A 20756-nucleotide genomic window follows, 5' to 3' on the forward strand; every position below is an offset into this window, starting at 1 on the left:
CAACCATCTTCACGGCCAGGCCTTGGCCTTCTTGAAGGCCCGGATCTCCTCCGGGCTCCGCAGGTACTGCTCGATTTCACTGTCGGAGATGGGCTCGTTGCCGGTGATGGCAGAGTCCGAAGCGCTTGGGGCTGCTGTCCGCAGTCTCTTCCTCGGATTGATAAGGCAGGGTGGCAGCAAGGGCTGCAGGCTGCCCTCACGCTGGCGTTTCCCTTCCGAGGGACAGCCCTCCTCCTGCGCTGCCCCTCCTGCCGCCGGAGGAGAGCTAGGGGAGCCCTCGCCCGGGGCCACGGCACGCTGCTCCTCCTCGTCCTCCAGGCAGAAGGCGTTTTTCAGCAGGAAAAGTCGGTGTTGCAGCAGGTCCCCGATGTGCTTGACCACTGTTTTCTTGTCCATGTTAAACACCCTCAGCCAAGCGAGCTGGGAGGCCATTCTCAGGAGGATCTCAAGAAGCTCCTTCAGCCTCAGGTGAGCCGGCGGTGGCAGATCAACACCCGCCAGCTTGCAGAACCGCGCGAAAGTACAGGTGAGGCGGGCGGCAGGCTGCAGCGACTGCCATGACAGGAAGGCCGCAGCCGTGACGATGGGAACAGGGTGCCGGCCAGTGACCAGCCACGTCTCGCTGGCCAGCTCCACGATCTGCATCGTCCGGGCAACCATCTTCTCCTTGTCCTCCACAAACGGGGCAGGGACGTCAGCTGTGTGCTGGAATAGCCGAAAACTGGAAGACCAAAGAGGCCATCGTTAGCACCAGGGCACCGGGAAGCCTCACCGCACAGCGCTTCAGTAATTCAGCTCAGCGTGGGAGCTGGCTGCGGTAAGGTCCTTTAGGACAAACACCCTGCTCCTGCGATGGGCTTCTGCTCATGTCTCCAAGCTAAGTGCTGCACTGCCCACCCTCCAAACTGAGGAGAAAGGGGCAGGAGGAAAAGAATCACAGCCCAGGTTGTGACAAGGGAGGCAAAAAAGCCATCACGGTCTGTAAAAATCCCAGCCCATCAGCAAACACCAGTCTGCTCCTTTGGCTGCTCACGTCCACCTGCGGGCTACTCTGTTGTACAATCGCTGGCTGGAGCAAGAACTCGATGAAGTTCGTCAGTCAAGAGACAACAGAGCGCACTCCCAGACCATGAATTTTGGATGCTGCTGCACCAGTACTACCACCCAGCCTAAGGGGCTCCCGGTAGACATGTCCCCCCTTAGCACGCAGCGGGGCCGAACTGCCCGAGGGAATACTTATTTAGATGATCTGGTTTTGCCTTAGAGCACTCAGGAACAACAAGCTTGTGTAACAGCACAGGTCACCCTGCGTGTGCTTGTGGACTTCTGCCCTGGCCACGGCTGCGTTTCAGAAGCTTTTCCACCCATGGTGTCAAGCACAGGACTCAAATGGCTGAAAGGGGCCCCATTACCTGTTCAGGTGCGTCTTCACCAGATCCGCCAAGCTCAGGGCTGGCACAGAGAGCCCGAGCTCTTTCTGAAGGCTCAGGTAGACACCGGCAAACAGCTCCTCCTTCGCGTAAAGAAGGGAGCAGATCGTCCCCATTGTCAGGGGCCAGTTGTGCTGTCGGCAAGTCACAAAGACACAGCAGCCCCCCAGGAGCTCCTTCTTCTCCAGACTGACGTGGTGGAAGGAGGGATGCTGCAGAGCTCTCTGGAAGTACGACACCGCCGTTTCCTCGAACACTGTCGGGAGCTGGAGGACTTTACAGAGATCCTGGACCCGCCTGATCCCTGTGAGAAGACATCACCCTTAAAGATCAGCTCTAGCAGCTTCTGATACACACCTCTCCTCACTATTACAGTGCAGCCAGCAATCACCCAGCCCCAGGCAAAGGCACGAGAGCAGCCCAGCTCCTGCAGCCCTGCAGCCAGCGTGCAAAGATCTCCCAAGTCCCTTAGTGCAGGTCAGGCAGTTTGCTGAAGGCAGGCACCAGCTGGACGCAGAACTAACTGCTTTTTTCATGCTCTACTGCCAGCTCCAAAGGCTTTTACCATTTTAGAGAGCATTAGAAACATGTTAAAGAAACTAGAGTAGCAGCAAGAGAGAACGGGTCCGTGAAGGAAACCGAACGGCATGCCCTTACCTCGCTGCAGGCAGCGGCTCAGCTGTTCGTTCTGGCCAGTGCTCTGGGAATACGCCACCTCTGAAAAAGAGTCAGCGTTAGGCCAGGTAGTCTCGCAGTGACCCTGGGGGACAGCGTCCTTTAGATTTTGGGCAACCAGATGCCCATGGTAGTGGATTTTAATGCTCGGAATTGACAGGTCTTTGAGGCCACTAAACTAGAGCTGGCAGCACAGGTTAAGTAATGGTGAGGAGCGAGAGCCCTTCCAGCCACCCCTTCGCTACAAACAGAACCAGCAAACGGCCCCGGGGCTACTCCGCTACACTTAGATTAAAAGAGCAGATCAGCGCCGGTTCCAAGCCCAAAACCTGGCAGAGAAGTGCTGCCGGTCTGACCCTGTAATGGAAAAACCATTTCTCTCGCTCAGGGAGGGAGGGGGAGCGCGGCGGGTCCAATCCCGGCAGCACCCGGCCCTGCGCTCCGGGCAGAGGCCTCTCTGCCACCAAGAGCCCTGCGGAGGACAACGGCCCCCGGGCCGGCCGAGACGGCTACTCGGGGAGCGACTCAGAACGGTCAAAACAAGCTCTTCGCCGACCGTCTGGCCCCAGGCCGAAGGCAAACGCGCCCAGCCGCGCCGGTGGCCCCGCTGAGACAGGGCCCCGCCGGGCCCGGGCCCGGCCGCACCTCGCAGGTGCTCCTCGTCGGCGTAGGTGGTGGTGAGGAGCCCCTCGGCGAGGACGCAGCCGCAGGCGGCGCAGACCAGCTGCTGCTGCGCGTAGTGCGCGTCCTCCACCAGCGCGGCCGAGCCGCAGCCGGGGCAGCTGCCCCGCGCCGCCATCGCCGCCGCCGCCGCCGCGCAGGGGGAGCGCTGGGGCGGGCGCACCGCCGCCAGCCAATAGCGGCGCCGCCCGCCGTCCGTCCCGCCGCCCGCCCCTCCGAGGGACCGGCCCCGCACGCCGCGTTCCGGGGCCCCGCGGGTTCCGCCCGGGCGGACCCGCCCTCCCCGCGCAGGAGGCGGCGGCGGCTCCCGGGCACCCGCGGAGGGGAACCGAGGGGACAACGCGCTCCCTCGCTCAGCGGGGAACGGCGAAATCCCAACACCCGTCCCCTGCGGAGACTCTCGGCCGCAGCTCACCCTCCCCGCCCTCCTTAGAGCTGGCGGGGCCGAGCCGCAGCCCGCCCCGCGGTGCCGGGGGGGCCCGGGGGGGCCCCGCCGCCCTTCATCACCAGCCGCGGAGGAGGGCGATGATGGCACTCAGGGCTCCCGCAGCGCGGGCAGGTTTCAGGCTAAATGGCCCCCAGACAGCGGGAGGCTGATTTCCTCTCCTGTCACCCGCTGCCCACAATTTGAGGCCATTACCATTAGGAGCAGCGCCGGGGGAGCAGCGCCGGGGCCGGGGTGATTTCACTGCCTCCCGGCCCGGAACCTTTCACAGGGTGGGTTTTTTTGCTTTACAGAAACTCTCGATTCTCGTGAATGCGGACGAGCTCGTCCATCAGGTTTCCCCACCCCGCGAGGTGTTTACCATGACCTTCCTGCACGGATAGCTTGCAGGGATGGAACCAGCCCAAAAATACCTTGAGGATGAGGAGTTTGGGGCAGCAGAGCTGGTCACGAGGAGGGGATGAAGCCCTTTTGAACGTGCTTTTTCAGAAAGAAAGACAAAGTGACCAGATCACTGGATTTAAGGTATTTTTATTTTAGTGTTCCATGAAACCAACAGGCATTTAAAAACAAACAGGTACCCAGGCTAAAAGCAGACAGTATAAACAGGGAAAAACACATTCAGATCCTTCAATAATAAAACAATACATTTGATGCTTAAGGCCCTTAAAGTCAAGGTGAAGCACCTTGCTGGACATAAAATGCCAGTCCCCTCACGCCAAAGAAAGGCTTTAACTAGTATTGCCAATAAAAGACTGAGGTACAAGGTTTGTGCGATGCTTTCACGGCCGTGGAAGTGGAAGCGTGGCCGGTGCAGCACTGTGCTCTGGCAGGAGGCTCGGCACCTCCAACCACCGGAGAGAACAACCTCAGGGGCAAAAGCCAGACACGACCCGGGGTCCACCTCAACGGACACGGCTGTAACTGGCAAAAAAGCTGCCAGGAGAGGATATTACAAGTTTTAAGGCTTCATCCCCAAGGAGACCCCGAAGAGCGCCTATTACCGTTTTGTTTCTGTGCACGTAGCATTCCTGCCAACAGGAACACACGCTACCCAAACTTCCTGAAACCCGTGCCCCAAAAGCATCGCACACAGCACTGCAGTGCCTTCAGCAGCCAGCGACTCAGTAGTACCCATACTGTTTTAAAATGAGCAAAAAGCAAGAGTCCAGTCTTGTTTCCCATGCGTCCAGTTATCACCACCGGTAATACCATTTTTTTTTTGAACCGTTAAGCCACCGTCCAAAGGCACGACTGGTTTTTCTGACTCTCTGACCTAGAACATCAGAAAGCTGTGGAATAAAGTCTAGAAGACAAGTCTGTTAGTGAGGTATAGGCAACCGTTTCTTTCCAGAGATCTACTGAGGCACAAGGACGAAACAAATTAATCCTTCATCTTCCTCACTATTTCAAGGCACAAGAAGCAGCAGCAGTTTTCAGTAAGGACAACCAGTACCACTCAAAATTAAAACCACCAGCCAAGAGCCAAAGATGCTGCTAAGACCTTCTGCATTTCAGACCCTTCATTCACAGAAGGGGGTAAAGTAGAAAAGAAATAACCCCTTCACTGAAGAAATCTGCTCAAATAAAAATACAATTAGAAAAAAGTACCTGAAGTCTTAGAAGACTCTTAAGGCTTAAGGCTTGTTCAACTCGAGCTTCCTGGGAAGGAGAGCTCTGTCAGAAAAGCTCCAGACTTTGGTAGTTAGTCAGTTTACAGTAATAAAAAATGTAATTAACAGCATTTTTTGAATTTTCCAATAAATGTATACAACTCTAGGCAAATATATTAAACTAATCTTCACTACAAAAATACAGTATTTGAGAAGTCTCCAGTAGTTTTCAGTGTTTTATGAAAATAGTAAGCAGACTACTAACAGATTGATAGTCGATCCAGCTGGTCTAGTCCCTCTATAAAGTGCTTTGCTGTAGAAAAATTGAGTTAGAAACCCACCCCTTTCGAGCTCGGCCAGGAATGACCCGATAGACCCTTTCAACTTCCGAAGGTAGGAGTGTTTGCTTTGGTCCTCTGCTACCCACTCTTTCAGTAGTTCAACTTTCTTCTAAGCCTTTTACGGACTCTCGCAACTCTGAGAAATCCCAGAGATGCAAAGAGGCATCTGATTTTTTTGATCTTTGACAAGAGCTCGCCAAAAAAAAAGCCACATTTAGTTTTTCAGTGGAGGAAGCCTGTTGTGGCGGCTGCTCGATAGCGCTACGCTGCTATTTGCTGTCTGATGAGACGGGGAGGAGAACATGCCTGTCTCTATCGAGCTGCAAAGCAACCACACATTAAGGAAGCAGACTGAGAGGTACCGATTGTCTACCAAAACCAGCACTCTTTCTCAGCTACATAAAATTTTCATTCCATTCTGAGCAGCAAGTCACAAAGAAAACCAAATCAGATTTGAGCACTAGCACTGAGACAGGGCAGGGCGACTTGGTTCCTCTCTTGGCTATATAAGGAATGCATGAAAGACAGTGTCCTAAGACTGATCACCTTTGAAGGCTGTTCCAAGGTAAGCCCCAGCTCCAAAATCCAAGGTATTTAAATTTAATAAACTGCAATGCTGTAAAAGAAAAATCGCCAAAGAACTCCCATACAGCAAGAGACATGGCCCACGCACGTGTACTGTGAAATCCACACCTATTTAAGACTATAGAACAGAATCCAGGCGTACCTTTGCCTCCCTTGTTTGAACGACCTGCGAATCAGGAATTTGAAGTCTATAAGAGAACAGCTTCTGATTTAAAATGCACCTTCGGCCCAAATTCATTACTACCATTCCTATGGTAGATAAACGTACCATGACATCTCAGTGTTTCCTATACCAAAAAAACCCGTAAACCTTCCCCTTGGAGAATTGCTTTGAAACCATATGTTCTTTAGGAGATTAACTAAGCTTTGCTTCTTCCTTTCCAATCTAAGGTTTAACTTGCATTCAACTTTTAGGGCATTAATTACTTTTAAAATACATCCCACACAGCCCTGGTCTGAAGCACACATCTTTGGACTTCTCCAGTGTAGTTGGTTTGGTTTTTTTTTTTAAAAACAATCAAATCCTCAAGCTCTACTGTACAAGATTTTATATTGCACTACACTTAAGATATGGAAAGAAGAGTAATTGATCTATCAAAGCTGCTACGAAACAAAACCGTTACAAAAATCCTCATAAAGGATCATCAGTGCCTCGCTGGCAAGCAAAACACATCAAAAACCCTTCATCCTTCCTATCGCAACCAGCCTTTGGATTAGATGCCTGAACAAATCTTCCCAAATAATGGAAAGAAGCCAAAAAATAAATAAGTTGACTCCACTTCTGGACTCCATATACAAGACCTGATGTAACTACTAACCAAACTGAGAGTTGCTCAAGGCAGAAACAGGACAGAGGTCATTTTCTGTGGGCAGCACAACTGGTACCACCTACTTCACATCATCTCCTTATTAATCAAACTCCACTGGTGGGAATTCAGTCCTTTGTTCAACCAACGTCCCGAGAGCTTTTACATCTTTCCAGCTTTTTTGTTTCCAGACGTTGAAACACGAAGAATGTTTGGGGTTTCTTCCATGACTCTGACAAGCAAGTTATCGATGTAGTCTTCTAGCTCACGCACCTGGAGGTCTTTCTTGGTAATTGTATCCTTCTGTTTCAAGACCAGCTGGATCAGCTCATCGTGTGTTAGCTGAGCATAAGCATAGGCAGGATCTGAAGGATCGTATTTCTTTGAGAGAGAAGAAAGGCAGGGTCATTACAGACACACGGGCATTTCAAAATAGCAACAGAATGGTATCTGGTAGCTGGCTTGGGGAATTTAAAGCACCAATGAACAACTTTACACACGGCATTTGCAGAACCACAGCCGCTCTTCAAAAGTATTACTGTGCTTTGTATCTTTTAAAAAATAAGTTCCATCCAAACGACATTTCGGCACGTCAGTCATTAGCACTTTAGGATCAAGAAGAGCAGGCTGCCCAGGGCCAAGCTGCGCGATGGCCGAGGCACTAAGAAGGACAGGGAGAGGCTGGCAGGCCAGGCCAGGCCAGCTACAAAGCACCTTTCGGGCCATTAGCAAACCTAGCCTGGAAAAATTAATACAAAACACTATCTGCTCATGCACTTCCAGAATGCTGAGTAGCTTTTTGAAAGTATTTGGAGGAAAAAAAGAGCAACTGCCTCAGAGTACATGCGTGCTACTTACGGCACAGAGACACAATTTATAGAGCTTAGGCAGTCTTCTCCAGAACAGAAGGCAGGCTCAGAGCAAGACAGACGTTATGGACGGTAACCAGGCCATCGGTTTTAGCATAATACCTTTGCATAATGTCAGTTCTGTAATTCAACTCTTCTCCAATTTACGCTGAAAGAATGTCATGCTGACTCCAGGCAGCAGCCCATCCAGCTTAGCGAAGATGGATGGAAGTTACAGCCATGCACCATCAACTACCACCGATTATAGATGAGCACTGGGACAGCTACTGTTTAGAACACGCCAAAGACTAGGAAAGCCAAATTCAGGTTAAACAGCAAGAAACACCCAGCTAGGCCTTTGGCATCTCCCTCTTACTGTAGTTATCACCGTGAAAACACATCACAACACAGCCTCTCCAAAAAGTCTGCTTTTAACCCTTAAGCAAATTGACAGGTACTTAGCAGCTTCTGCCAATTCCTCCAGCTACCTTCTCAAGACGCCAAACCAGAGTGTCTGCCCAGGCATACAACAGGCTCGTGTGACTACATCAGGCATAATTTCTTACATGGAATCAGAGCACCACACCAGAATACCAGTTACAAGTTTTCAACCCATTCAAACCAGCAACATGTCAGTTTGAATCATTTAACTCGTCTTTTCTTCTTTTCCACTCACACCAGAAGGAGGCACTACAGGTACTTTGGTACTAACTTTTCATTTTCCCCAAAAAACCCTTGGCGACAATAACGGTAGCCAGGGTTTTTCCCTGCTCACCCAGAGACGCTTCTAGCCACTCTGATCAACAGGACTTTTAAGCTACGCCTCAAGCCTGGAGGTCTCTCCTGAGGCCAAGTTTGTGCAAAAAACTCCTTTAAATCTGAGTGATTATGCAAGCTGCACGGGATATTAATGCAACGCACTACAAGGCAACAGCCACCCTGAGGTTACTTTTTCCCCACTTTCTCAGCTTTAAGAGCCACATACCTATTTCAGGGTGAAAATGAGCTTTGGGGACTAATCACGTCTGAAAAGAAACAGTGACTAATTTGTCCAAACTTCTGTGCAGATCCAAGTTACGCAGCTCCCCCACGTCACCAACAGACTATCTTCCAGGGGTAGCCCCGCCCGTGAGTCACCCGTCGTTCCTGTCACAGCCACCTCGTGGCTCACACACATCTCGCTCACCTCTGGGGAGTCAGACAGCACACTGCACTCCTCTCCACTGAGAGGCACTTGCAAACAAGAGGCACTATTCAACTACAGATCAGTTTGCAAGAAACAAAAAATATTTAAAGACTGTCCCCACCTTTGGGGACTGACAAAAAGAAAGTTCATGTCCCCCACGGTCTAATAACCACTGTTTTTTTTCTGGTCAGGATATATGACATATGAGCCTAGGGAAACTATCTCAAATACACACTCTGTTCAATTTACTGCTTAAACTTCAGTTTAAAGTGCCACTTTCCTCCGTACCTTCACGTTCATCTCGAGCAGCTTTTCATTCATAGTGCTGATGACATTCAGGTTTTTACTTTGAGGCTTGTTTGCTGTGGCATTCATTGGCTTCACAGGATGGAGTCTGCAACATTAAAAAAGGTTTATGTTATTCAGACAGTACATGTAACACCGGCACTACACAGATCTTCAGACTAAAAACAAATATAGCAAGAAATTGGGAAACATTCCTACCCCTACCCTTCTCTATCTCCAGAGAGATAAGAGATTCAGCTTCGGGAAGACAAAGCACTTCTGTCTAAGCTATAGGCTTTTTAAAAGTGTACTCCAGTTCTCTTTCTACTGTCTTTATAGACTTAAGGCATTGGAGATAAAGAAGCAGTAACAGGGAAATACATCCTGAATGGTATGTCACAAAAGAAAAGCCAGGTCGGTCTACACGAGAAGGCAGTACACAGCGGCAGTTACTCTGATCTCTCACGCACCAGCATTTGAGCCAGACTTTCCCAACGAGAACGTATTTGTGGTTCTTGTGGTTCTTGCAACATATCAAATATTTCTCCTATCCCGGGACAAGCACGTATTACGCCTTTTCCAATCTGAACTTACGCCATAAGCTGCCAAAAAGTGCTATCTTCATTTGCTTGAGCAGGATTTATATTGCCAATTTTAATACAGGAAGAAAATTTTACTTGTATCTCAGCAAATGCCGGCCCAGAAGCATCCTAGACCCCAGACGGAGTTCCGCAGATAAAGTACGGAGGGCTGACAGGTCAGCGGCACTGTTCCTCGGACAACAGTAGCCCAGCAGGCAGGAGGAGCTGCAGACAGCTCCGGAAAGCAGCCATACATTCTTGGGAGAAAGAGGCTTTAGCTGCATCGCTTGCTGCGATTCACTTCAAGGCTCAGGAGCCCAGTTCGGCCAGGAAAGGAAGCAACCCAGTTTATCAGGCTTCCTGTGACCATTCTCCCATTTCTGAAAAATGGATCAATTCCAGTCCATTTCCCCAATTTGATGAAATGACCCTATTTCTTAAACTGCCACCGTTTCCCTATTATTTCTCCCAACAGGTAGCACCTGATGAATGGCAGGTCCCCTCGAGTGCTCTGGGCATCCTTAATAGCTGTACAGATTCATCTGGTGCCAGCAATGATCCTACGCTGGCGTGACAGGACCCAGGCCCTGACAAATCCATGGGCCAGAGGAAGTTAAGGCTGGCCGATGCCACATCACCGCAAAGCGCAGTAAATTCCTGCGTCTGGAGAGACAGATCTGCGCTCACAATAAGAAAAAGCAAGGCTCACATCAGCACTGAGATACTTCCTGTGCATTTCCCATGTTCTCTCACCTGTGCTTAGGAGACATAGTTTCACCACTCTGCTGAGTTTGGTTAGGATATGTTTCAGAGGGTGAAACCCATGCCTGAAGAAGCTTCTTCTTGCCAGAATTTCCTGCTTTATCTGCGAAGCCCTCGGCTGTTGGCTTTTTCGGAGACTCTGCTCTATGACTTGGGGTGTCAGAGGGGAGAGAATGAGAAAAAGAGTAGGGCTGGGAAGGATTTGAGAGGGAGGAAGAGGAAACAGAAGGCTCAAAGAAGTCACACGCTGCACGCTCCTCAACACCTGCACTTATTTTCCGTTCTTGTTTCTCAAAATGACTATTACGCTCCCTGGAATGAGACGTCATACCTAAGTCTGAGTCAGCTACCTGGTTATTGACACTGTGAACATCTACTCTGGCAGGCAGCATGGGTGGTTGGCTTGGCTCACAAGTGCCAGGAGCACTTCCTCCTCCTCGTGGAGCGGCTGGGGTTACTTGGGCTGCAGCAGAGCTATCAGACTGCTCTTTCAGTTCTTCATGGAAAGGCATTAAATCTAGGGACTGCTTTCCAGTCTCTGAAGTATTTTTATCACCTGCAGCGACACCATGGTTCTCCTGACAGTCACCCAGCAGCTCGTCATCAGAGCCTCCCTCCAGAATAACTGGAAGACCAACCAGTTTCAAACCACGGTCTGCAGCAACGGGAATGGCAGACTGCAAATTTGTAAGACAGTCAAATAAATCATCGTCACCTTCATTTTTTAAATGCCTATTACTGCTGTTGTCTCTGAGTGTCACTGGAGGAGTGAGAGCCTCTAATGAGCCACTTTGGGGGAGGCGCCCACGAGCATCTGAGGCTTTATCATTAGGTAATGGGAGCCCAGGCGCAGATCTTACACCATTGCCTGAGGAAGGCACATCACCACTTAACTCATCAGCCTGAGAAACCAGTGGGCGCTTTTTCAGTGTTAAAGACAGCCGTGGTGCTGGCTTTGGAGTGACTGACACCTCACTGCCAGCCCTCCCTACATCGGCTTCCCGAGGGGACAGCGTGCAAGCTGCCAAGGTTGGTTTGGCAGATCCTACTTGAGAAAATGAGTAATCTTTATCAAGTGGAGTTGCCTGGGGCTCTAACGTGGGTGCACATTCTTCTCGTCTCTTTTCACCAAAGATCTCCTGCTTCTCATTCAGCTCACTCTCGGGGGAAGGTGGCTGTTCAGCACCAATCTCTGTCAAGAGACTATTACTACACTTTGAGAGAGATGCAAAGTGTTTGCCATCCTTTGTGCAGGGTTCAGTATTTACACCACCTACTTCCACACCACCCTGAACCGCGGTCTCACTGTTTCGGATGGGACCTATGCTGTCCCTAGAGAGTTTTGACGATGGGTAGCACCCTGCTTCCAGTTCGCTAGCAAACCCTCCTTGCTCTCCTGTTGCATCTGAACCCATAAGTAACGTTTCACTGAAATCAGAGCGCCGCTTTTCACATTCCTGCCCACCCAAATCCTCATCACCTGACGTAACACCCTCCGATCCATCAAGGAGAAAGGACACAGATTTCCTGTTGCCGAGCTCACTACTTTTCAAAGAAGTCTCAACCTGAAGCTGGGGAGAATCGCACTGCTTCTTTGGAGCCAGACCAGGGTTGTCAGAAAGGGTGCCGAGAGGGTCTGATACAGCTTTGACATTACTAGTTAAAGCCACATCTGAAGAGGTCCCTGAAGCATCGCGACCAGAGTGTTTCAGCTCAGCAGGCTGTTCTGCTGAGGAACAGTCTTCATCACAAGGAAGGCAGAAAGGGGAAGAACTAGCAACAGCTTTGAAACCTGGCGCGTCTGCTTGCCACCCAAGCTTGGATACAAAGGGATTATTGTCATTAAAATGACAATCAGAGGGGAGAGAAGGTGCAGGTAGGCGAGAGAGACCCCCGGAAGCCCACGTAACAGAGCTTTCAGGACCGTGACCCTGTGAGCTCTGCCTCCATTCAGAAGCAAAAGGATTATTACCACTACCAGAGACCTGCCCAGGAAGAGGCGCTTTGGGAACAGAGGCTGCAAGATGATGGGACAAAGGGGAACGGGCAATGCCTTCAGAATCCAAGACTGCGGATGCCCTGTCCCGTTTGGGAGTAAAGGGGTTCTTGCCATTCAAAAGCTCTGCAGCAAAAGGAGGAGCAGAAGTAAGAGATGCAGGAGAACTAGTAATGTTTTCAGAGTCTGGGACTTTGACTTTTTGTCCTGCTTTAGAAATAAAAGGATTATTCTCACTACTGATACGGTGTACAGAAAGAAAAGCAGGAAGGGAATCAGGTGCAAGAGTAGGAAGCGTGGCTTTGGTTTCCTCCTCTGAAGACACGCCCAGTCTGCAAAAAGGGACAAAAAACTCGCATGTCACTTGTGGATGCAACACGAGGCAGGAACAGACAAGCTTTAGCACCAGACTCCATCAACTCCTAACACTGGAGATGAATTATACTTGCAAGAGACCTCAAAGCCTATCTGATAGACTTTACATACTTCAACGCGTTCTTTACAAAGCACTCCGTTTATGTCAGAACACTTCTGCTGCAGAGTTTGCACAGGTTACTGCCGTGGCTGCTTTTAAGCACCATCTCATCTTTTGCACCCCAAGCAATTTTGTTAGTAAGACACTTCATATGCAAGACGTTTAAACATGAGAAGCACTGAAAAGAAGGAGTTAGAGACAGACACAAAACATGGCCTTATTAGTAGGGCACACCTATATAAAAACACACACAATTTTTTTAATATATATGAAGGATAAAGGAGCAGAATTTCCGAAAAAGCCTTGTGTACAAATTCACACAAATGTCCTTCATGTCGCTGTGAACAATGCCAAAAGCAGAAGGGCTCCAAGATTATCTCTTTTGAAGACCACAGCCAAATACAGAAGAGAAAAGTACAGATGTTAGAACTGGTATTTCAGCCCCTGGGTACATTCAAGTCACACAGCTCAGAGGAATGTTAGTTTTTGCAAGAGATCCAGCAAGAAAAATCACCCCTACAGTACCTGCAAAGATGCTTGCACTCAGAGAACCACTATTACGGCATCACTTACAAGGAACACCCCTGTATCAATCTCTTTTTCATACCAAGAAAGAGCTCGGAATTATTATCTGTAATCAAAGGGCCCAATGGCTAGCTTAAAACCACCAGGTACCCTGCAGAGCACCACACTTCTGCCGCACACAGGATGCCAAGTTAACTAGGCTGCTTCCTGCCACGAAGCAGCACTTCTCAAAGCCTTGCCACCACCACTGCACGTCGCTATTTATGTCAACCTCTGAAGCAAATGCAACTGACCTGGGCTTGACAGCTTTGGTCTTCGCCGGCGCAGCAGCTTTTTCAGGTTTCCGTTCTTCCTCGAAAGGGTTGAGCGGCTGCTTATTTGCAAAGGCGTCTTCTGTGTGGTGACTGTCTTCTGAAGGATTCCTTCTGCTTACATCTCCTGGAAGTTCAAGACGTTTGGCCTCTTGTTCACTCTTCTCTTCTGGAACTTTGTTTTCCTCATCCCGCAGGGTCCTATCGGGAATATTCTCAGCATCGCTGGTCTTTACTGCTTCCTTCTTCCCTGTGACCAGAGAGAGCAAGGCAGACTTTTTGTGGTCTGTTTTTTTGGTCTCTTTAATAACCTCGACACTCGGAGGAACGCTGGTTTCCAGGTATTCTTCACTGCTAAGCAATTTGTACGATGGCAAAGTCATAGATTTAAAGGTCTCCAAGGATGCAGACCCAGAGAAAGCATGACTAGATGTTCTTTCCGGCTCTTCAGGTCCTTTAGTAGATCTGGAAGACAGGTTCTCTTCTGAAGCAAAGAGCTGCTTCCTCCTGAAGTTGTGAGGAGAGGGGGAAGAGGCTGGAGTGTTGTCCTTCATCGTGCCCTCTTCCATATAAACGTGACTGCCGTTGATACACAGACTAGACTTGGAAACGGGATCGCTTTTGGATTTAAGGCCACTGAATAAAGAGAGCCCTTCTTTCTTGGTGTGGCTAGTGGTTACTTGGTTTAGTTGCCTGCTGTCCAAAGTTGCTGTTTTACGAGATTTAAATACAGGAGAAGGAGAGGACTTCTCTTCCAGGGCATTTCCAAAGGCTTCTGGAAAAAATAAATGAGGACAAATTCAAGAACATCCTTTCCTCTGACACTCGCTACTGACAGCCTCAGTGTTTCACAGTCGTTAATGGATTGCAGCAACAGAAACGTCACAAGTGTGACTATACCAGCCACTTCCAAACCTTCTGGGTCCCCTACCACTGCCAGCCCTCAGCATACCGGATCGCACGTGCCGTTCAATGACCTAAAACCACCACAGATCACTTACTGTGAAGCTGCACCGCCAACACGTGCAGACATCACTCGCACAGCCCCGCGGTTTCTATGCTATCCCAAGGTAAGCTTAGCTGTGTCCTACGCGCATACCCACCACCATGGACAGATGTGACTTCCTATGGATTCGTTCAGTAAGAAGAATTTAACTAGTTCTCTAAAAAGTGTGAAAAGTGCAAGCAAAGCTTTGGAGAAAGGCTTTGTGCTTCATCAGTGCAGGGAGTGCCAATACTCACTTTCTGAGGTTGGAGAGGTCTCAGACTCCTCATCGTCCCATTGCGGCTGGAAGTCGCTGGGCCGAAGCCGAACCCTCTCAGTGACGGGCTGCTGCGTCGGCAGGACTGACATGGACTGGGAGAGGGAAGTCTTCTGCAGGCCAGGTTTGGAAAACAGGGTTTTGAACTTCGATTTCTTCTTTTCCTTCTCAACTGACTCATCTTCACTGTCAGCAGGTGAGTGAGTTGTGCTGGGAATGATCGCCGATGCCGTGTCAGAAAGGCCACTGCTCCTCTTCCCCTTGAGCTTGTCTTTGAGCTTGCCAAAGGGAGAGCGAGACTTGTCTTTCATGGACAGATCAAACATACTGGCTGTCATGTTGCTCCTCATAAACTGGATATCCACTTCGATCTCCCCTCTCTCCTTTTCTTTTTTCCCTGGTTTGGAGCGAAGCTTGTACCACCTGCAGAAACAAGGAGATTTCTTTTACAAACAAGTTCTTGAGAGGCATGGGTAATTTAGAACAACAGAGGGTGTTTATGCTTTAAAAACAAAATAAGCCTACAGTGTAGGAAAAAAAAAAAAAGAAAAGCCTTTAATCTTACAACTATGTCATAATCATACGGCCCCAGGTACCAAGGAAAACATTTCTTATCGTAAATAGAAAGTTATTAGTAAAATTTGTTTTAAAACCCAGACCAGGAAGGGTTAAAAAAAGAAGAAAAAAAAGAAACACAACATGGAATTCCTGTATTTCAGCTCAGCCACTCTCTTCTGTGCTTTTATCTGGCTTCACAAAAAAAATTCGCAGAGGCTAGGACTTTGAAGTGGGTACGAAAGCAGCAGCCTCAGAGAGCTGAAACTGGTACCAGACAGCTTGCACACATGCCCCACGCCCTCATACCTTTCATTCCAGCTTCTTTTCAGTTGCTATCTTAATGCCTCTTAAGCTGAGGAACCCCTAATCAACACAGCGAGAGCCCAGCCAAGCCTTACAGACCGTCTGGGGATTTCCACTCACCTCTACCAGCTCGTGACTGGAGCGCACCAGGAAGGACATTTGTTACAGGCAGAACCTTACCCCTTTTCCGAAACATGGCTCCAGAATATCAAGCACTGCACATTAAGCAAGTGCTCGGGATATCCTAAACTGCAAAACCACCATCTGCATGCCGCTATCACACGTGCTCAATTACTGCTCAATAACATTCAAACCACATTAGGAGCAGCAAAGATTATCAGCACTGCACACCAATGCTTTTTTGTCTATTGCTGGAGCCACATACTTCCCAACTCCACAGAACCGATAGGAAACGCCGCCTGGAAAATGCCAGCTTCTTCCTCCTCACCAGCTGATACTGTTATGGGAAAATAAGGGAAGCGAACAGAGCACGCAAACCTGCCTCTCCATCAAATTTGCACTTCATTCCTTTGAAGGTGCACTGGAAGCAATGAAAGAGAATGGGAAAAGGCAATTTGCTTCAGAGAAAATTGAAAACTAATGAGCACTAGCTGAAGGAGATGAACTCAGAAATCTGCTACAGAGAAACACATTAGAGGGAAACGAATGCGCGAGCACCACGCTACAGGTAGATGTTCAGACCTGACATTACAAGACACCAGCACCAGAGAAGGGATTTTTATAAGATGTTAGGCTTTGTCAGGTCCCTAAAGCTGCAGCCCCGCAGTGGCAGCAGCAAGGGAAGCACAAATCCCTTGCCTTTAATGCAAGTCAGCACCGGGCACTTTTGTTCTAAACCGCGTGATTTCTAGGAGCGTCCTGCATTCGTACAGTGCCACAACAATTCATGCTGCGCGCTCCCTGCCCCAGGGAAAGAGCAGGCCCCGTTCGAAACACATCCAAAACACAAACTACGTGTTCAGCAAAAGGCAGCTGGGCATGGCCTGAACACGGCCATCGCTTTGAGAAGCACGCTGCTACGTCCGCCTCACTTTGAGCGGCTGAAAGTACATAATGGACTGAGAACTTCCCCCCTCCAAACTACAAAATATAAAACCTTATTAATTTCATTTATTATGTTAGTGCACAATCAACATGCATTTATTTTCCAAATAAAACCAGCCCTTTACGGCTATACACCACCACAGCAGCTAAGCGATGACAAAAGAAATGGGCTTCAAACAGAAAATTGAGGGCTGGGGGGACGACACCAACAATTCGAAATATCAGAAGTTTTCCCAGGAGCAAATTTGTTTTTTTCCCCCCTCTGTTTTCCTTTGGCCCAGACACAAAGCAGCCAGCCCGGGAGGACCCGCGGCGCCCGCCTCGCAGGGCCGGCTCCCTGGACTCTGCTGACTAAAGGCACATTTCGCTCCGCAGTGTAAACACATTAGCGCTTGACACAACCTTAATGACAGCCACGTTGTAATTAAGGCTTCACAAGCGGCGATGGCTTTGTCAAGAAACACAACGCAGATCTCGGCTTTGGCCAAGCCGGAGTTAATACCTGGATCTGCTCAGGTGAGCAAGAGGAAGGTGACTCACCCGCCACCTCAAGACACATTACAAGGCTGCTGACTCCCAGTAAAACCACCCCTGGGATTTCAGCCCACGGTCCCAGTGTTTATGTTCAAAGGAGCGAGTATGACACAGAGCGTTAAAGGAAACATCTCCCAGCTCGCTGTCCTGCTGACAACAGAGAGGCCAGCCCATATGACACTGAATTATCTACTCTTACACACGCTTAGGCTCTGCTAAGAAAAATGAAGAAAAATACGTAACAGCTGGCTCTGGCCGTGTTCAGTTCTCTGTCAAAAGGAGAAGGCATTTCAAATACGTTAAGTTTCTCGGGTCAGCCTGGCCCTTGCCAGTGCACACTGTTAGCGCTCGCATGTCAATGTTTAAAAATCAAAGCCAAGCACGAGGCAGGACTGGCTGAAAAAGCACCGGCCGCGTTTCCGGCAGCCACAGGCGCCAGGATCCCGGCCTCTTCCAGAGGGCAGGCACCCCAGAGCCGTGGGGGGCTGACCCACACCAGGAGGGACGCTGCCCCAAGGGGTCACCCCATGGGCCCTCACAGGGCTTGAGGGGACCCCATGGGGCACAGGGGTCCCTCACCAGATCCCCCCACCCCTATGGGGCACAGGGGTCCCCATGGGACACAGGAGTCCCCCACCAGAACCCTGGTCCGCTGTGGGGCACACAGGTCCCCATGGGGCACAGGGGTCCCTCACCAGATCCCTTGTCTCCTGTGGAGCATAGGGGTCCCCCAGAGATCCCCACGTCCCTGTGGGGCACAGAAATTCCCATGGGGAACAGGGACATCCCATGGGGAACTGGGGTCCCCCACCAGAACCCCAGGCGCCCAAGGGGCACAGAGGCCCCCCCATCCCTCTGCCCGGCCCCCGAGGAGCAGAGAAGCCCCCCCATCCCTCCGCCCGGCCCCCGAGGGGCACAGAGACCCCCCCCACCCCTCTGCCCGGCCCCCGAGGGCACACAGAGGCCCCCCCACCCCTCTGCCCGGCCCCCGAGGGCACACAAAGGCCCCCCCACCCCTCTCCCCAGCCCCCGAGGGGCACAGAGGCCGCCCCCTGCCCCGCGTCCCCCCTCACAGCCCCCGCCCCGGGCCCCCCCGGGCCTACCTGGTGTGCCGCCGGCCGCCGTCGGCCCGCAGCGCCGCCAGGTCGACTTCGGCGCGTCCCAGGAACTTGTCGAGGCCGACGAGGGCGCGGTGCAGCACGGTGAGGCGGAGGGCGGCGGCCCGCGGCGGCGGCGGCAGCTCGAAGGTGGCCTCCTCCCGCCAGAGCGGCTGCCCCTGGCACCGCTCCGCCACCGAGGTGGAGAACTTGTCGCGGCCCAGCGCCATCACGGTGTAGGCGTCGCTGCCGCCGCCGCCCGCCGCCGCCTTGGCCCGCAGCCCCCGCGCCCGCAGCACCGTCACCTGCACGTGGGTGGGCGCCCAGGCCGGGGCCGGGCCCGGGCCGGACATGGCGGCGGGAGCGGAGCGGAGCGGAGCGGAGCGGGAGGAGAGCAGCGCGGCCCGGTGCGCTCCCGCCCCGCCCGATCGCTCCGCCCCTCTCGCGAGAGCACGGGGCGGGGCCGGGGGGCGGGGCCGGGGAGGGGCGGGGCCTGGCTCGTACAGGTGTGTACAGGTGTGTGTACAGGTGCGTACAGGGGTGTACAGGGGTGTACAGGTGTGTGTACAGGGGTGTGTACAGGTGTATGTACAGGTGTGTGCGTGTACAGGGGTGTGTACAGGGGTGTGTACAGGTGTGTACAGGTGTATGTACAGGTGTATGTACAGGGGTGTGTGTGTACAGGTGTGTGTACAGGGGTATGTACAGGTGTGTGTACAGGGGTGTGTACAGGGGTGTGTGTGTACCCCTGTATGTACAGGTGTATGTACAGGGGTGTGTGTGTACAGGGGTATGTACAGGGGTATGTACAGGTGTATGTACAGGGGTGTGTACAGGGGTGTGCGTGTACAGGGGTATGTACAGGTGTGTGTACAGGGGTGTGTACAGCGGTATGTACAGGGGTGTGCGTGTACAGGTGTGTGTACAGGTGTATGTACAGGGGTGTGTACAGGGGTGTGTACAGGGGTGTGCGTGTACAGGGGTGTGTACAGGGGTGTGTACAGGGGTGTGTACAGGGGTGTGCGTGTACAGGTGTATGTACAGGGGTGTGTACAGGTGTGTGTACAGGGGTGTGGACAGGGGTGTGCATGTACAGGTGTATGTACAGGGGTGTGTACAGCGGTATGTACAGGGGTGTGCATGTACAGGTGCATGTACAGAGGTATGTACAGGGGTATGTACAGGGGTGTGTACAGGTGTATGTACAGGGGTGTGTACAGGGGGTATGCGTGTACAGGTGTATGTACAGGTGTGTACAGCAGTGTGCATGTACAGGGGTGTACAAGTGTATGTACAGGGGTGTACAGGGGTGTGTACAGGGGTGTGCGTGTACAGGTGTATGTACAGGTGTGTGTACAGGTGTATGTACAGGTGTATGTACAGCAGTGTGCATGTACAGGGGTGTACAGGTGTATGTACAGGGGTGTGTACAGGGGTGTGTGTGTACAGGGGTGTACAGGTGTATGTACAGGGGTGTACAGGGATGTGTACAGGGGTGTGCGTGTACAGGGGTGTACAGGTGTGTGTACAGGTGTATGTACAGGTGTGTACAGCGCTGTGCATGTACAGGGGTGTACAGGTGTATGTACAGGGGTGTACAGGGCTGTGTACAGGTGAGTGCATGTACAGGTGTGTACAGTGGGTGCGGGTATCCGTACGGGTGTGCAAATGGGCAGGTGTGTGCGTACAGGTGTGTGCGTGTACAGGTGTGCGTATCGGGGTGTATGTGTGTGTCCAGGGGGTTGTGAATGGGCAAGTGTGTATGTACAGCTGTATGTGTGTACAGGCGTGTGTGTGTACACGTGTGTGTGTATGTTATGGGGGCATGTAGCAGGGCATGTGTGTGTACAGGGGTGTGTGCTTTTGTGCGCGTGTAGAGCTGTGCATGCCTGCACAGGGCAGCGTGTGCGGGTGTTTCAGGGGGGTATACAGGTGCCTATGCGTACAGGTGGGTGCACGTCCAGGGGCGCCGGTGTGGGGCGGCATGCAGTCTGGGGGGCTGTAGGGCATGCATGCAAGGGGGTGTGTGCAGGGGGGGTGCATGCAGGGGGGCTGCAGGGCCACAGTCCGTGGCCAGAGGAGCAGGCTGCCCTGTCCTGGTGCTGGCTCCCTCCCCTTGCCCGCTCTGAGGCCACAGGAAAAGTACTGGCGCTTCTCCGAAAACAATTCTGCGGGAGAAATGCCATGTCCAACACCCGATGTGATGAGAGCCGTGTGATTCATTTAATGAAAAGGGCAGCTACTTACAGCCGTCACTGCAGCAAGATGCTTTTCACCCCTTCCTCGCACTCCCGCAGGCCCATTTCCTTCATTAATATAGAATAATGACACCGCGACGTCCCGAAGCGAAGCATGCAGCCCTGCCGCCCCTCCCGCGGGGCTGGGCGCCGCG

At 51.5% G+C, this 20756-nt stretch overlaps 2 protein-coding genes across 2 annotated transcripts; both read right to left on the reverse strand.

Annotated features, from left to right (window-relative positions):
• Window positions 1-9: 9 nt before the first annotated feature.
• BRF2 (BRF2 RNA polymerase III transcription initiation factor subunit) lies at window positions 10-2904 on the reverse strand. Its single transcript, XM_059831403.1, has 4 exons — window positions 2751-2904; window positions 2088-2147; window positions 1413-1734; window positions 10-721 (listed from the first exon to the last, which is right to left on the reverse strand). The coding sequence occupies exons 1-4, from the start codon at window positions 2902-2904 to the stop codon at window positions 10-12; spliced, it is 1248 nt and encodes a 415-aa protein (XP_059687386.1).
• A 3373-nt stretch (window positions 2905-6277) lies between these two features.
• RAB11FIP1 (RAB11 family interacting protein 1) lies at window positions 6278-18717 on the reverse strand. Its single transcript, XM_059831404.1, has 6 exons — window positions 18371-18717; window positions 14788-15230; window positions 13528-14320; window positions 10230-12566; window positions 8899-9004; window positions 6278-6957 (listed from the first exon to the last, which is right to left on the reverse strand). The coding sequence occupies exons 1-6, from the start codon at window positions 18715-18717 to the stop codon at window positions 6739-6741; spliced, it is 4245 nt and encodes a 1414-aa protein (XP_059687387.1). The 3' UTR covers window positions 6278-6738.
• Window positions 18718-20756: the final 2039 nt, after the last annotated feature.

This window comes from Gavia stellata, chromosome 31, assembly GCF_030936135.1.
Source record: "Gavia stellata isolate bGavSte3 chromosome 31, bGavSte3.hap2, whole genome shotgun sequence".
NCBI classification, from domain to species: domain Eukaryota; kingdom Metazoa; phylum Chordata; class Aves; order Gaviiformes; family Gaviidae; genus Gavia; species Gavia stellata.